We start from the raw sequence: 17,765 nt of genomic DNA on the forward strand, positions 1-17,765 counted from the left end.
AGACTTACAGTAAAACACTAGGCAAGCATTACCTTGACATGCTACTTTGTATGACTACTAGAAATGGGTCAACTTCCTTTCTTTTTTTTTTCACTAGGAACAATGACTAATGTTACTATACGCAATGTAGTGCATGTAATGCACCCTTGCAAGCTGGTACCAAACACTTAGGGCCCTTTACAAATGCTTAACCATGTGCATTTAATACCATTTGGCTTGCCCTAGATCATCCATGTGTGCACTGGACCTATGAGAGACCTCTACCTCCTCCACTGAAAGCTAGAGACAGGCCAGGGAAATCTTAGCTGGCACTGGAGTCCTGTATTTAAAGAACTGAATCAAGCTCCCATTCTTTTTAGGAAACAAATAATTAGCTAAAAGCTCTGTTTGGTTTATGAATTTCTTTCCTGCCACATGTCTCAGATTTTCAAATAAATAAATAATGCGTAGATAAAACTAATATGATGATGGAACGGAGTGCACCCTCAGCAAGTCTGTTGATAATATAGATGTGGAAGGAGTGGCTGATAGGCCAGAGGGTCATGTTGCTGCCATCCAGAGGGACCTGGACAGGCTGGAGAAATGGGCTGACAGGAACCTCATGCAGTTTGATAAGGGAAAGTGTAAAGTCTTGTCCCTAAGGAGGAACAACCCCATGTACATGTACATGCTGGGGCTGCCCAGCTGGAGAGCATCTTGGCAGAAAAGGACCTGGGTGTCCTGGTAGATACCAAGTTGGATGTGAGCCAGCAGTGTGCATTTGCCACAAAGAAGGTAATGGTATCCAGGGCTGCATTAGGTAAAGTATTGCCAGCGGGTCGAGGGAGGGGATCCTTCCCCGCTCCTCAGCACTGGTGAGACCACACTTGGAGCGCTGTGTCCAGCTCTGGGCTCCCCAGTACGAGAGAATTGGACATGCTGGAAAGAATCCAACAAAAGGTCATTAAGATGAAATGACTGGAGCATCTCATATGAGGAAAGGATGAGAAAGCTGGGGTTGTTTAGTAGAGAGAACTGAAGGCTCAGGTGGGAATTTTAATGTATGTAAATACCTGAATGGGAAATGCAAAGAGGACAGAGCCAGACTTTGTGCCCAGTGCCAGGAGAAGAGGCAGTGGGCACAAACTGGCAGACAGGAGGTTCCCTCTGAACATCAGGAACCCCTCTGTGCTGTGCAGGTGAGGGAGCACTGGCACAGGTTGCCCAGAGAGGTTGTGGAGTCTTCTCCTTGGAGATCTTTAGAAGCCACCAGGTCCTGGGCAACCTGTTCTGGGTGGCCCTGCTAGAGCAGGGATTGGACCAGGTGGTCTTTGTTCCAACCTCAGCCATGGCGATCTTTCTAAACTTAATCAATCCTGGAACACTTACATCATTGTGTTAATTAAAGGGGGAGGGGACAGGGAAGTTAGTATATGTTCAAACAAATACATGTTCATGCAATTACCTGCTTTGTGGATGTTGCGACAGGATTTGAACATGCATATTTGTTGTAGGGGTTACAGAGGCTCACCTAGGTCTAAAGAAAGAAAATTTATTTACAGGTTATAGTGTCATTGGATTTGGAACACAGATTTTTCCCAAGCAGGGCAAGAACAGATACACAATTAGTTTTCCTAGTATCTGTGTTCCTTTGGGAATAATAGCATTCTTCTAGCACCTCAGTTTTTGACTGACATCATCTACAAAGGGATCTTCTCTGTTGTTAAAGTAATGATGACAGGCATGCATATGCATGTATATATATATATATAACATGAACAATAGACGCATTATCCTACCAATCAGCTGAAATTACTTACTTCTGTGCTTGTATATATACTGTGCTTTCCTAATATTAGAGCTTAGGTTCATCTCAACTAATTTTAGGAATGAAGCTGAGGTATGATAAAGGAGGATAGCTGCTGTAGGGTCTACAAACCATAGAGATAGAGGCAAGTAGAGAGAGGAACTTATAGAGGGTGATTCATATTTTATATAGGTTTGATTGTCCTCTGGAGGTACTCATCTATTTGTTTTTAAAGAAAATTGTGGTTACAAAAACTGAGTTTTCACCCTAAACATGTATGTCCTATTACAAAGGCGGACTGAATGTCAGGTAGCTAAGAAACTAAACTGGGCATGAGAAGATGGAAATGGATTCCTGCACTGCTGTAGACGTCATGAGATCCTCAAGCAATTTGTTTAGGCCTTGCTTTAGCTATAATAAACAAAATACTTAAGTACTTTAAGCTGTAAAATGTTTAGAATGGTTTTCCGTCACTCAGAGGGGAGTACAAGTTACCTTGTTTTCTCCTCATTGTAGCGCTCTGTTATTTGTTTTATGCTCCCTCTATACACATAGAGAAATAATCTCCACTGCAATAATCCTTCAAATGTGACTAGGCCCACAGAAAGAAGAATGGGAGAAATTTCTGATCAATGGGGACTGTGTGTGGAGAGATACAGCACAGTTAAGCTAAATCCGTGCAAGTCATTATCTGTATCCACTTGTACTGGTAAACTGATAGAAAAATCATACACCAAGTTACAAGAGTTAATTCCGTCAGTCTAAGGTGAGTATCTTTAACTTGTGTAGCCTTACAAAGTGCAGCTGCCCACAGCATTGCTGTGCCTCTGTTCTCTAATGAGAGTGAAAACATTATACTGCCAGTTCTGTACTCAGACTCTTGACTTCAACATTTTGCTTTCCTTCAAGTGAGAGGCTCTGTATGGTACATGTAATCTTAAACAACGCCACAGGGCCTACTGCAACAAGAATTATAACTCAGTTAAAATGTTGGCAGTGTGTGGAGCCAAATATTGGCTATAGGCTTTTCTTCTGCAAGCCTTTTCAGATGTACCAGGAAGTCACATGCAGGTGGTTAAGGACCATGCTGGAAGGGATTCCTGTGCTGCTCCTCTGCGTGCTTGATTAGCTCTGGCAAACTGAGATGCTTGCAAAGCTTCTAGTTCAGAGCTGTTTGTAACCATTAGGCTGCCTGCAATCTTACCACATAGATGTAACCGTGGCGTGCCAGGCACCACACAGCAAGCAGCCTCGAGTCTGCATTCTAAGGATACATATGGAGAGCATTTCTATTTATTTGTTTATTTATTTTCAGGGAAAATGGTGGTGAAATCATTGTGACATCCTTCAGAAAAAAAATGTTCTCAGAGATGTAATAAACACTTCACATGAAAATTTGATAAAGAAGACCTGTAAGAACTCCCAGGAGTAGCTACATTTCTATTAGTTCTATATCATTGCAAATTCAGAGTTGTTTAGATCTGTTATACTGTTTTGTACTTACTATTTATGGCAGAATAATCCTTATCAAAGAATTACCTTTACAGTGGAAGAGCAATTTTTTGTCAGTAACTGTGACTGTAAATCAAGTGTCATCAAACTTTTATTGCAGTTTTTACATATTTTTTTTGGTTTTATGAAGTCATCACAGTAAAATCAAACATGAACATTGTTAGGTCTTTGTGGTTATCTGTATATTTAGTGTATGCAGTATGAAAATGTTTCCCTGAATAATTTTGGGTTTCTTGCATGAAGGGCATTTCTTCTCATACCTTAAAAGAAATAATAATCAGAACCACAGCAATAATAACAGTCAAAAAACATGAAAACATGCTAAATGTTTTAGTATTAAATGATACGAAGTTGAAAGTTCTGAAATGTTAACATTTTTCAGAAATCAAAGAAAAATGTTTAAGCTTAACCAATGAAAAATTACAGTTTATTGCATACATATAACACAAGTAACTTACAAAGCCAATATTTTTCTTTGTTTTATAGTGTTGTCTGCACATTTTCGGGTCTGCGAGCCATATACAGACTACAAAGGTCGCTACCACTTCGGTTTTCACTGCCCCCGTCTTTCTGACAATAAATCTTACATCTTTTGCTGTCACCATAACAACACAGTATTTAAATACTGCTGCAATGAGACAGAATTTCAGACTGTTATGCAGATGAACTTAACAGGGAATGCAGATGGATATATGCATAAGTAAGTACATGAGTATTTAAAGTGCTCTTCACTAAACTGTTCCTGGTCTAGTAACATAGTGTGAGGTGTACTTAATGATGGAAGCAATTAGAATAATTGTGTACACACAGAAACATTGCTAAAAGGTTTTTGCATACAGAACTCCTAAAAGAAAAGGATATTTAGCTTTGCTTTTGTTGCTTTGACACCTACTATAAACATTGCTAGGACAGTATGTATGTAAAAGTTGCATTTAAATGTAAGAAATAAAGAATTACATATAAAAGTTACAAACGAAATGTCTCTCCCCAACCTCAATCTTATCCAAACTATATTTAAATGAATATCAGTAAAAAAAAAAAAAAACCACAAAACTAAATACTGAAAAGTATTTGCTTATATGCCAACACTGTGTCGTCTTCTTGCCTGTTACCTGAGATACTTTCATGTTGTTCTGAGACCTATCCTCCAAGTTAAATATCACTGATTTTTTTCCTAAGGAACTAATATGTAGCAAGCAGATGTTTGTTACTGATTACCTATTTATAATGGCTAAATATTCACTTGTGATCTGTATCCTACTTCTTATTTGATATTCTGGCCACAGTAATCCACTGTTACTTCTTTTGGTTCAGAGGACAAATTCCAGCTGATGTAAACCCCCAGGGTCAAGTTCTGATCTATCTGCTTTCCCCTGTCAGTTTATTCTTGTATCCAGCCCCTCCAGGGCAAGAAAGGGGTTGATTAAAGACAACTGGAATTCCAGTCTATTGATTTTTTGGTTACTACAGGGATTTCAGTGTTTTCTTCTCTGGAGCAAAACTTGGTCAGTATGTTGTCATTCACTCATATGAGACAAGGTGCAAGTCTGCTAGGAGACTATGGTGCTGGAATACTGATGTTGGCTCTTTAGCTCACTGTGTGCAGCTGCAGCCAGCAGCAGCCAACCCAGTGTCAGCAAACTGTTGTCTTCCTTAACAACAACCTCTCATACAGCTCTGCCTAGCAAAGTTTGAATCTTGTATAGATGTAAAAAGCGCATACCCTAACTTCACAGGTGTTAGTGGCAATCACGTAGTATAAAGAAGCCTGTATCATGTGTAGTATAAAAGAGTTATGATTGCAAAATATCCCCTGGCATGTAGTACCTTTCCCTGCCTCCTGCTTTCTCTGTTCGTGTGCCCACTCATGTGTACATGTACACACATGCACCTGCACCCACAAAAGTAAACATGTAGAGCTGTTCATATTATAGGGCTGTGCTGTGTGAGCAGTTCATCAATGGGAAAGAAGGCTATTTGGTATTCTATGGGCTACAGTGTCTCATTTTAATTAAAATACTTAGAGCCTAATGTATGTGTTATTTTAGTTATAATCTAGTAATCGTTTTTTAAGTCGTCTCAAGCAAAAGAGAAAGCTACTTATGTATATGTCTTTATTGGCAAGAGTCATTGTTGAGAACCACCTTCAGATTTCTTTCCACATATGTCTTCAGACCAGAATTTCCTGTGGACATTAGCTACATGCTGATCTTTTGCGAATATAGGTGAAAACATGTTAAATACAATAAAAAGCTTTTGGAGATGTAGTTTAGAGAAGTGCCAGAGTGGAACCAGTATTCCCTTTGTGTAAGTTCCTGAAATATTACCTCTGATAATTCCATCAGGGCCAGGAAAATGAAGGGAAGCTAACTTTCTATTTAAAACTCCTCCAGTGTAGTGAGAGGGAGATATCGTCATCCTGAGCTCACTGAGGTTGGCAGAAGACTTCCTAATAATGTTAATATGCTGTGGAGGGGCAGAAAAATGAGAAGCCTAGATGCCTACATTAAGACCATTGTAATAAGCATCTTAATACACTCTGACTTTATTTAACGTGTATAATAATTTAACTTCATCTGGATTCTAATACATCTAGGGTTCACTTTACTGTTAGAAAGTCAGCTATTTATTTAGATCTAATTTCACACACCACTGAAAAAAAGCTTCTAGTGAAACTGTGGCTGTGGTTGCACTGTGGCTGGGGAAAATAATTTAGGATATGGGAATAGCATTGAACTGAAAAAATATATATAGTTTTAAGGGAAGAGTGATTCGATATCATTATTTAATTTATTTTTCTCCATAGTCATTCCATTCAAAACACACCTCTTGTTTTATCATACAGTTGATGGAAAAAATTAATGAAGTCACAGGTAACTTCTTTGTCACAGTGCAGATGAAGAAACACATTCCTCTTCTACAGTCATACTGTGTAACTGTAGCCAGATTTATTTACATTATTTCCATTACCGTAACTAAAGATTCCTCTGTTTTGGTAACTGCAGAATACTGGGCTATTATATCTTTGCAATCATGCATACTAATCAGTTTATAGTATTTTTGAATGTGAACAATTCATTTAGTATTAAATATAGAAATGCTAATGATATCCAACAGACTAAATAAAAGTTCTGCCATCGAAAGTATTTTTCCATAAAACTTTGTCTAATGAGTTACTTAATCAGTCTTAAAAATAGTATTTACTTGAATCTTGTATTCATATTCTCTCTGTTTTTCTATTATGCAAGTTCTGATTGGTATCAGCAGATCTGATGGGTATCAGCAGGGATCCTTAATCTGATACTGGAAAAACATTATGGCAGTCTGTAATATATCCATGTTTTTCCTTATCTCTCATTCCTGTTTTCACAGAATCACAGAATCATTTAGGTTGGAAGAGACCTCCAAGATCACCTAGTCCAATGTCTGACCTAACACTAACAATTCCTCCACTAAACCATATCACTAAGCTATCGCTAAGTTTTCCAGGGTTGAATGGCTTTTGCACATTACATTACAACATTGTACCAAAAGCAATGTAAGGACAGAATCTTTCTCCATATATAGCATGTCCTCTGCAGAGCCAATGTTTGCTTAAGTGTCTCCCAGAAAATCATCTTTACAAGAAAGCAAAGCTAAATAAATAAATATTTTTTTCAATTCCACTACCAACTGTTCCAAAAAGATGTAATTTAGTTGGGAAGACTTCTTAGATACTACAGTAGTGGATTCTACAGGAAAATGTAAGATGGGACAAAGATCTTTAGGTATTTTCTATTTTAATAAAAATAAAATAGAGAAAAATTCTAATTAAAGTGTACATGAAAAAAATATAAAGGTTTCCTCAGTGATAGAAGTACCAATGCATTTCCAAGGTTGTAAGCTCATATTTGCTTGAGACAACACTTAAAATGTATTACTACTGTAAGTAACAGCCCCATTTGAGGAGAGTAGGGAAAGAAGCAGTTTCCATGGCCATCTGCCCACATTTAAACTGCAGCTGTAGAATTTTGCTCACAACTGTTTTGATTTGTTGTTGTTGTTTTTTTGTTTTTTTGTTTTTTAAAGCCTGAATTCCCAAATGAATTATTTTCTGTTCATATACAGCATATAAAAAACCAGCAAACTCTTCCAAAACAAAGCTTAGTCCTAACCAGCTTGTCATCTCTATCAAAAAGTCAATGAATTAGATGGAAGGAGTCACATGGGTAAAAATAATAATAAAATAATCTATCCATTTTCATTTGTCTGTAGAGGTGTCAGAGAAATCTGATTAGGATTCTGTATATGGAATAGGATGAGATAGGTAGAAAATGTATTTCTCCAAGAGCCCAATTCAAGGCTTCCTGAAGTCAGAGCAAATCTTGACATTTACACAAGTAGGCTCTGTGTCAAGTGTATACCATATATACACTATACTTTTGGAAAAGCTGAAGTATCTTGAAATAATGAGCCACTAAGCTTTTCTGACATACCTATGGATTATCCTCTCTCACATAAAAGCTAGAAGAAAATTATCATGCAACTCTACTCCAGATTTTGCTTTTGTATTGTTGGTCCTGCAACAGCAGAGGACTGGGCAACATGGCTGTGGAAGTAGTTTTCAGTGTTACATTGCAAAGCATTGTGTTGAACCTAAAGAGAAGCTCCAAAGTGACTGACTGAGAGGGCAGGAGAATTGGGAGGCGAAGCCATGCTTTTCAGCTGGGGAAGGGGAGGAGGATACACAACCACACCAAAAAAATCTTAATATATTTGATTGTCCCAGTGAAGGAGCAAACCCCAATAATTTGAATCTTGACAGATTTGGAATCCACTCACACTTTATTTTTAATTGAAATGAAACTTCTGCACAGAAGTACAGAAAAATTGGACTGTAAGATGAAACTTTTACTGTTAAGTTATTCAGTTCAATGAAATGAGAGCATGTCCTAGGTGTTTTGATTCCCAGTTCTTTGCTGTGTCTCTGGCCCTACTGTTACTCAGTGATACAGAAGTAAGGTTGTTTATTTTCTAATTAAGGCATCTTCATAATTTGTAGGTAAGTTTTAATTTTTAATGTGATTAGTAAGCATCAGCAAAATTAGTATTTTCTACCGTCTTAATAGTTTGAGAAACAAAATATATCAAAGTACGGCATTTCCCTCTGTGTACAAAGCATACTATGTATTAATTTTGCTTGCGGTTTGTCAGAAGGCCCCTTTGATAGAGCTATAGTCCCACTGTCTGTTATTTTAAATAAAGAAGTCTTTCATTTTTGTACTTGTGAGAAACAGATGTTATTTAGAAGGAGCAGATGGAGAGCTCTCCCATGGCATGATTAATAAATTGTTGCTTTAAATTGGAACTCTCAAAATAGCTCAAATTTTCACGAAATAAAGTTCATTGGGTAAAAGTAAATGCCTAAAATACAAAAGAATTCTTCTGAGGTAACTGAAAGAAATGTTTCTGCCTCTCAAATTGCTGCCAAAACAAAAATAACATGTTTTCTAATATTTCCATTCTTCCTATGGATCAAATACAGCACACCTATTCCTAACATGCATTGGTACTAGTAATGAGTAGGAACAGGATTTGTCACAGTGGATTTCTTCCTGTCTTCTCTGGCCTTCACTTCTCTTTTATTTATATTAGCAGAAAATAGAGAATTTTACTCCAATAGGGATAAACCCACTGAAAATGAAGAGTACCACTACCGAGAAGCCTAGCTTAACCAAATCCACTTACAGTTCCAAGTGCTTTGGACTGCAAAGATTTCAATGCATTACAAAAGCCTACCCACTGTTGTTTGAATTTAGGCATGTGGGTACAGGTCTTTAGCAGAGGCAAAGACTATTAAGAGTTTTCAGAATCACTACATTTTGTCTACTTCTAATCCTCCTAGAAACTTACTGAAAAGTTTGAAAATCCTAGACTAGAATGAATGATCATAAAGTTAGACAGAAAGGGCCCATTAACAGCTCTCATTACTCACAGTTGTTTGCTATGGAACCCCATTTAATCTAAGCATTTTATATCAGTAGTGGAAGAATCATTCACTGGAGAGGAAAATCAGTCTCAGTAATTGCTGACAGGCAGCAACACAAATTAAAATTCCGTTTTCTTATCTGATCTCTATCTTCAAATGCTGATTTTATTTATAAAACGGAAGATCTGTACAAAAGTTTAAATGGAAGTGAAAGTTCGAAGCAGAGACTTGAAAAGTTTTAGGTTTTAAAAGGTTTGGGACATTTTTAAATTGTCAATATATCTTTCTGGCTTGTATCTATAATGTGTGTTCTCAGGCTTTTTTCCTCTCAGAGCACTTTAGTTTTGATCAATGTTCTGATACAACAGTTCCCTCAAAGTCTGTGAAAGAGAGCAGTGTTGAACATGTGTTCAGTTGTATTCACGTAAGTTCAGGTTCAAATAGATGGGGGCTGCCTGCTGATATGCTTAGATGTCATTTTCCCCCAAGACTGTCTTCCTAATGATACTTTTTACCAGTATCCTTTCTGCTTGCTCTTGTTTTTATAGTCTCTACTACACATTATTTCCACATAAGCTCTTAGGTCTAGATCGGCCTTCTTTCTCTGCGTACCTAACAATTTCATTCTTACTTGTTTCTTCCCATCTCTGTTCTGGTCTCGTCTTCCCCACTCACAGAGTTTCCAATTCAAACTACATTTATAACAGGTAATCATTTTTTTTTTTCTTTTAAGAATATTGCATCGCCAGCAGAGCTTTAGCTTTTTTCCCTTTTTTGATCTCCGTATTGTTGATCCCTTATACCTTTTCTTCCTTTCTTTGCCCTCTAGTAACTTTACTCACCTGTCTTAGCTACAAAGCTCCATGCACCATGCCGGCAGCTGATAATTTTCACTGCCTTTACCCATATGTACCTTATAGCTACATCAACATGAACGTGCAAACATAGTATGTATTTTCTTTCTTATTGAATGCATTATATAATACAATCTTGTCCATATTCTTCCTTCCTAAATTGAGCATGAGCTAACTAATGGATCTTTAGCAGTTGCTCTTGAAAGCCTCTTCTGCAGCCAACAATTATTGGTCATAAAATTCAGAGCAAGTCCAAACACATTAAACAGCTTTTAAGACAAGGGGTTTATAATGCTTGTCAGCAGTGAATGTTTCAGTAGCAGAGGCACCCTTGGGTTCAATGATTACAGCATATTTTCATATTGTTAATCCTCACTCTTATAAATGCCCTGTTGCTTCCAGAAGGGTGGCTCTCTGAGAGAGAATTTGCAGAATAAGACATAGAATAAGACCCATCAAACATTTGTATATCAATGGTATCACTTAAAGCATCAGTTAATCACATACTACGTTTATATACTGGTATATGTACACAGATGAGAGAGAAATAAAAATGTTTGCAGGATGGGGGCCTTAATTTTTAAAAGCCTCCCATGTCATGCATACAGCAGTATTTAGACAGATTAAAATAATAGATAATATTTTACAACATTCTTTAAAACAAATTTTTGGTATCATTCATCTGTATATTATTTTTACATAATTAATGGAACAAAAAACCTTTACTACAATGACCACTACACATATTACATGACTTTTTTGTTTTGCCTTTTTTACTTTCACAGCAACTACAGTGCACTGTTAGGGGTGTGGATCTATGGCTTTTTTGTGGTGATCTTGCTGGTACTGGACCTTTTATATTACTCTTCAATGAACTATGATATTTGCAAATTTTACCTGGCACGGTGGGGAATCCAGGGAAAGTGGATGACTCAAGGACAGAGCCGATGGATTAACCCTGCTCAGGATCCAAGCCAAGTACAGACACAGCCTCAGCCAGAGACACAGCCTCAAACTCAGCCTCAGCCACAGCCTCAAACGTCACAGACAGTACATACTTTAAAAGGAGATGCTTTAAGCCCACCTCTGATGTCTTTTCAGAGTACATCTGCCTGGTAAGTATGTTAAGCCATTCTGTGATGTATTTTTTGTCTCTCGTTTTGTGGTTTGAACAATCATCTGCATTTAGAAGTTTCTGCAAATTCAGGCTGAGTGACACCATTTGAGAACCTAGCACATAATTCTTTATATTGTGAATTGTCTTACATAATTACTGCTTAGGAGTGATTTCTTGTTCTGGAGTATTTTAAATTATCTTTTAATATTATTCTCTCAGAGAAACAGATGCTGCCATTTTTCAGTGGTAAATAGTTTTACTACTCCTAGACAACATCCTTGTCTCTAAATTGAAGAGAAGTGATTTTAAAGGGTGGACAGTTCAGTGGATAAGGAATTGGCTGGATGGCCACACCCAGAGAGTGGTGGTCAACGTCTCTCTGTCCAGGTGGAGGCCAGTGACAAGTGGTGTCCCTCAGTCCATCTTGGGACTGGTAGTGTTTGATGTCTTCATAAATGACAGAGACAGTGGAATCGAGTACACTCTCAGCTCATTTGCAGATGACACCAAGCTGAGTGGTGCAGTTGGCACTATATAGGTAAGGGGTGCCATCTAGAAGGACCTGGATAGACTTGAGAAGTGAGCACACATGAACCTCATGAAGTTCAACAAGGCCAATTGGAAGGTGCTGCATCTGCAGCAGGTTGGGACAATCCCTAACATAAGTACAGACTGCGGGATGAATTAATTGAGAGCAGCCCTATGGAGAGGGACCTGGGGGTACTGTTGGATGAAACACTGGACATGAGCTGGCAATGTGCACTTGTAGTCCTGAAGGCCAACTGTATCCTGGGCTGCAACAGCAGAGGAATGGCCAGCAGGTGGAGGGAGGTAATTCTCCCCTTCTACTCCGCCCTCATGAGGTCCCATCTGGAAATACGGCATCCAGCTCTGTGGCCCCCAGCACAAGAAAGACATCGACCCATTAGAGTAGGTCCAGAGGAGGGCCACAAGGATAATCAGAGGACTGGATCACCACTCCTATGAAGAAGACTGAGAGAGTTCGGGATGTTCAGCCTGGAGAAGAGAAGGCTCCAGGGGGATCTCCTTGCTCCCTTAAAGGGAGCTTATAAGACAGACTTTTTACATGGGCATGTAGTGATAGGACAAGGGGTATTGGTTTTAAACTAAAAGAGGGGAGGTTTAGCGTTGTGGTTTAACCAGGCTGGCAGCTAAGCACCACACAGCCATTCACTTACCCTCCCCACTCCCTCTCTGGGATGAGGGAGAGAATCAGGAAAATGAAGCCTGTGGGTTGAGATAGAGACAGTTTATTAGGACAGAAAAGAAAGGAAAATAATAATAATAGTGATAATAGTAATACTAATAATAATGCGTACAAACAAGTGATGCACAATGCAATTGCTCACCACCCACTGACCGATGCCCAGCCTATCTCCGAGCAGCCAGTCCCCCCACCCCAGCCAGCCATCCCTATATATTGTTCAGCGTGACACCATATGGTATGGAATACCCCTTTGGCCAGTTTGGGTGAGCTGTCCTGGGTCTGTCCCCTCCCAGCTCCCACTGCACCCCCAGCCTGCCTGCTGGCAGGACAGTGTGAGAAGCTGAAAAGTCCTTGGCTTAGTGTAAGCGCTGCTGTGCAACAATTAAAACATCAATGTGTTACCAACATTATTCTCATCCTAAATCCAAAACACAGCACCCTACCAGCTACCAGGAGGAAAAATAACTTTATCCTAGCTGAAACCAGGACATTTAGTTTAAGTATAAGGAAGAAATTCTTCACTCAGAGGATGGCAAGGCACTGGCAGAGACTTCACAGAGAATCTGTGGATGCCTCATTCCTGGAGGTGTTCAAGGTAGGGTTGGATGGGGCTTTGGGCAACCTGGTCTGGTGGGAGATGTCCCTGCCCATGACAGGGAGGTTGGAATTAGGTAGTCCTAAAGGTCCCTTTCAACTCAAACCATTCTGTGATTCTGCTCTATAGTACAAGTAAATTACAAATCTTTGTTTCTGCATCAACCATTATAAAGTTAATTTTCATCTGGTACCAAAGACAATTTGCTGTGCGTATCTACATGTCTGTTGGTCTGGTTTTAAAAGACTGTATAAATAGCAACAGTGCAATAACTTCAATGTGAGATGTCACCAATCCACACCATTTGTGGCATGAGATACAGAAGCAATGTGAAAACCAGGTTAGTTTTTTATATGCATAGCTGAAAAAGCATACCTTAATCTCATTTGACAGGATGACACAAGTAGGCTACTGTAAAGTTAAATGCAACCAAAACAAAACAAAAGAAAAAAAACATGCCCAATGGGAGACAGATTCAGGAGTAGCAAGAACATAAAATACAAACAGAAGAAACTAAGGACTGATAACCACGGGACAAAATGTCATTGAATGATTTTTGTTTTTACCAAAGAAAACAGAATTAAAGGAAGAGAGATGAATAAACCAATACTCTGAATGAGGTGTCAAAAGAGGCAGGTGATTTTTTTCATGGCAAGAAGAGTTTTCTAGATTTGTCCTGGAAGGAAAGGGTGCCGAGTCACCAGTGCAATTTAGAAGTGTTCCAGAGGGCTAGACACCGAGTTTTGGCAAAATAAAGTGATCCAAGAATGAGCAGGGTGAAAAAGATGACGGCAGTTCCTGAAGCTGTAGAGCATATAAAGACACAGTGTTGGTCTTGATCTGAAACCTTTGGATAGCACTCTTTTGAAAAAAGGATGATAGCAGCAGCAGTCCTTTTATTTCATAACTTGCTCTTTAGTTTTAAAAGAAAATCTAGAGCAAAAAGGGTTGAAGATTTTTTGTGATAGAAAAGGTAACGATAGTATGACCAAGGAAAAGGATCAGTGAGAGAGGAGCTCATTTGGTGTAACAGTCAGTACTGACTGAATATATTCAGTGCAGCTCAGACTTAAGGACCATTATATTACAGCAGATGGTGTCTAAATGGAAGAGTCCCAATAATGCTCCATAAGACAGATGCTTGCTTGTACTTAGTTATAAGCATTCTTCTTTTCCTCTTCTTCCTCTTCCCTTCTTTTTTCCTTCTTTCAGTCCCTGCAGCTTTTTTGCACATGAAATTCCCAGTCTTTAGTTGGAATTGCCATATAGCTTAAAACCAACGTTTGTAATACAGTATTGGTGGTTTAGCTTCATACTTGTGTGTGTATACAAAAATGCAATAACTATTTTATATCTGTATTTATATGTTTAAAATATTAGGCCTGGCTATACTAGTTGGTTGTTCTGCCATACTTTTACAAATCAAAGGAAACTGTCCAGTAATTTTTGAAGGATTCTTAATCAATTTCCATTACTGACTTTTGTTGTTCTTTTTCTTTGCTTTTTTTGAAGCATTAAGCGGGGATTGTATGTTAGGATCAGGTGAGCATATCACACATGCTCCTTTTCCTGTGTTTGCAGGAGATGAGCCTTGATAAATCGCTGTTGTAACCCTCACCCCTTCCCCACTGCACTGTGTGCCTATGCTCCCATCAGCTCCCATAACATTATTTTTTTTCTAAATCCTTTCATTGCTTAATGAAAGAAATAAGTAGATGTTTCCTTAGCAAATCCGTGTTTATCCCTTGTATTCCAGCACATAAGATACTACAGGAATTGCCATATTTTCAGGTTTATAACCTGCTACTTTTGAAACTTAACAACCCTTCAACTAAGTGCATAGATGTTGTGGTGTTTTTACGCTGCTGGGCAGCTGAGCTCCACCACAAGCACCCTCTCACTCCCCCTGCTCAGGAGAAGAAGGGGAGAGAAAAACATGCAGGACAGATTAAAAAAATAAAATAAAAGGCTTATGGATTGAGGTAAGGGTAATTTAATTAAAGGGAAAAGAAAGAGGAAAAAAATAAGCCACACGGAAGCACAGAGAAAAAAAATATTCTCTACTTCCCATCAACGAGCGACGTTTGGCTATGTCCCAGGAAGCAGGGCCTCCATACACGTAGTGGTTGTTTGGGAGGAGAGACATCTTCATAACAAGAGCCTCCCCTCTCCTTCCCCTTCCCCAGCTTTTATTGCTGTGTGGCACCACACGGTATGGCATATCCCTTTGGTTGGTTTAGGTGAGCTGCACCGGTGATGTCCCCTCCTCGCCCCTTGCCCATCCCCAGCCTGCTGGCTTTGGGGGCTGGAGGGAGTCTTGGTGCTGTGGGGCACAGCACAGCAATAGACAAAACACTGGTGCAATATCAGGGCTGTTTGTGGTTTGATACCAATGCTGTTCTAGCTACAGGTGCAGAGCACTGCACTCCTATATGGGCTGCTGTGGGGGAAATTAACTCCATCCCAGCCAGACCCAGCACAGGTGTCTCACAAACACAGTAGGCAGTGGTGATCGCAGGCAAGGTGATTAGCATGTGGAAGAGCTTTTGAGTAAAGAGGTCTTTCAGAAAAATAGACTTGTGTACTACAGCAAGTGGTAAGACAGTAGGGAGTAAGAGTAGGTTCCCTGGCTCTTTATTTCTCCATTAGATAATCTGCAGGTTATATACATGGAAAATATGGTAATTTTGCAATATATATATAAATTAAGTTTAGCTTCTGTTTAGAGTCTGTTTCTGCTGCAGTCTATATTTGATGAACGACCTTAGTACTGTCTTCTCAAAATTTAATCATGCTGTTAGTGTAGAAGTGCAATGGAGTTAAAGGATTTATCATTTCCACCACTGTCTTTAAGATTGCTCAATTATTCACATCTTTTTGTTTTCCATTTTATACTTGAATTTCCATTACTGCAGATGATGACACCAGCCTCTTGAACTGCTTTGGTAACAGCAAGATTCGAGTTATAAAATCAACTTTTCAGTTTGTGTTCACATTTTTGAAGTGTCATAAACTTATCCCTGCTTTTCCAGTCACAGAGAAAATGAGTGTTTTTCTTTAGCACCTCACAAACACATTTACATATATATGGATGGTGTCATGCCATAAGAGCAGCTCCAGTTGCAGATGGGCTTTCTTTCAACTCAAAGAACAGGAAAATAGAAAATAGATTTTTTAATCCTGTGAGATATGCATATATCCCAGGGCATAAAAACTTGAATACTGTTTAAAACATTTTGCAAAAAAGTTCACAAGTTTTCATGACAACAAAAGTTGTCAAAGTTATTAGCTTCCTGTACTACATTTATCATAATAGAGTTAGAAAAAAAAAGCCCATTCTAGAAGACGGTACATTGTGATAATGGGGAAGTGATTCTTGTATATCAGGAATCAAAGCAGCACTCGCTATTGCAGTCTCCTATTGCAGAGAACTGAAAGTGTAAGAAAGCATCCCAAGAACAATGTCAGGATTAACCTATGATTTGTAAAGTAGTTTGGGATCTTCCTGGATTAAAAAATTGATGTAAGTGCTTAATATTTCATCATTTTCTTTCTTGTTCTAGTTTAAAGCTAGCAAATGTGACGCCCGTCTACAAGAAGGGCCGGAGGGTAGAATCGGGAAACTATAGACCTGTTAGTTTGACCTAAGTCCCAGGGAAGCTCATGGAGCAGATTATCTTGAGTGTCATCCTGCGGCACTTGCAGGGCAAGCAGGTGATCAGGCCCAGTCAGCATGGGTTTATGAAAGGCAGGTCCTGCTTGATGAACCTGATCTCCTTCTATGACAAAGCGACGCGCTTAGTGGATGAGGGAAAGGCTGTGGATGTGATCTACCTTGACTTCAGTAAGGCTTTTGACACCGTTTCCCACAGCATTCTCCTCAAGAAACTGGCTCATGGCTTGGACTGGCGTATGCTTCATTGGGTTAAAAACTGGCTGGGTAGCCGGGGCCAAAGAGTCATGGTGAATGGAGTTAAATCCAGTTGGAGGCTGGTCACCAGTGGAGTCCCCCAGGGCTCAGTACTAGGGCCAGTTCTCTTTAATATCTTTATCGATTATCTGGATGAGGGGATCGAGCGCACCCTCAGTAAGTTTGCAGATGACACCAAGTTAGGTGCGTGTGTCGATCTGCTCAAGGGTAGGAAGGCTCTGCAGGAGGATCTGCATAGGCTGGACCGATGGGCTGAGGCCAACTGTATGAAGTTCAACAAGGCCAAGTGCCAGGTCCTGCACCTGGGGCACAACAACCCCAAGCAGCGCTACAGGCTGGGAGATGAGTGGCTGGAAAGCTGCCTGGCCGAGAAGGACCTGGGAGTATTGGCTGATAGTCAGCTGAATATGAGCCAGCAGTGTGCTCAGGTGGCCAAGAAGGCCAACAGCATCCTGGCTTGTATAAGAAACAGTGTGGCCAGGAGGACTAGGGAAGTGATTGTCCCCCTCTACTTGGCTCTGGTGAGGCCGCACCTCGAGTACTGTGTTCAGTTTTGGGCCCATCGCTACAAGAACGACATCGAGATGCTCGAATGAGTCCAGAGAAGGTCAGCAAAGCTGGTGAGGTGTCTGGAGAACAAGTCTTACGAGGAGCGGCTGAGGGAGCTGGGGTTGTTTAGCCTGGAGAAGAGGAGGCTCAGGGTTGACCTTATTGCTCTCTATAGGTACCTTAAAGGAGGCTGTAGCAAGGTGGGGGGTTTGTATATTCTCCCAC

At 39.6% G+C, this 17,765-nt stretch overlaps 1 protein-coding gene across 21 annotated transcripts in view; it reads left to right on the top strand.

Annotated features, from left to right (window-relative positions):
* Positions 1–17,765, top strand: part of SHISAL1 (shisa like 1) — an 85,924-nt gene that overhangs the window by 38,348 nt on the left and 29,811 nt on the right. For 19 of the 21 annotated variants that reach the window (XM_040565330.1, XM_040565310.1, XM_040565344.1 and 16 more), the window contains 2 exons: positions 3,785–3,998; positions 10,906–11,235. In XM_040565330.1, the coding sequence (XP_040421264.1) occupies positions 3,785–3,998; positions 10,906–11,235 (544 nt within the window). Of the gene's footprint in view, positions 1–3,784; positions 3,999–10,905; positions 11,236–14,572; positions 14,886–15,975; positions 16,092–17,765 lie in introns of those variants that run through there. The other 2 variants (XM_040565402.1, XM_040565472.1) reach the window with 2 other exon arrangements.

The sequence above is a fragment of the Cygnus olor genome, chromosome 1 (genome assembly GCF_009769625.2).
Source record: "Cygnus olor isolate bCygOlo1 chromosome 1, bCygOlo1.pri.v2, whole genome shotgun sequence".
NCBI classification, from domain to species: Eukaryota; Metazoa; Chordata; class Aves; order Anseriformes; family Anatidae; genus Cygnus; species Cygnus olor.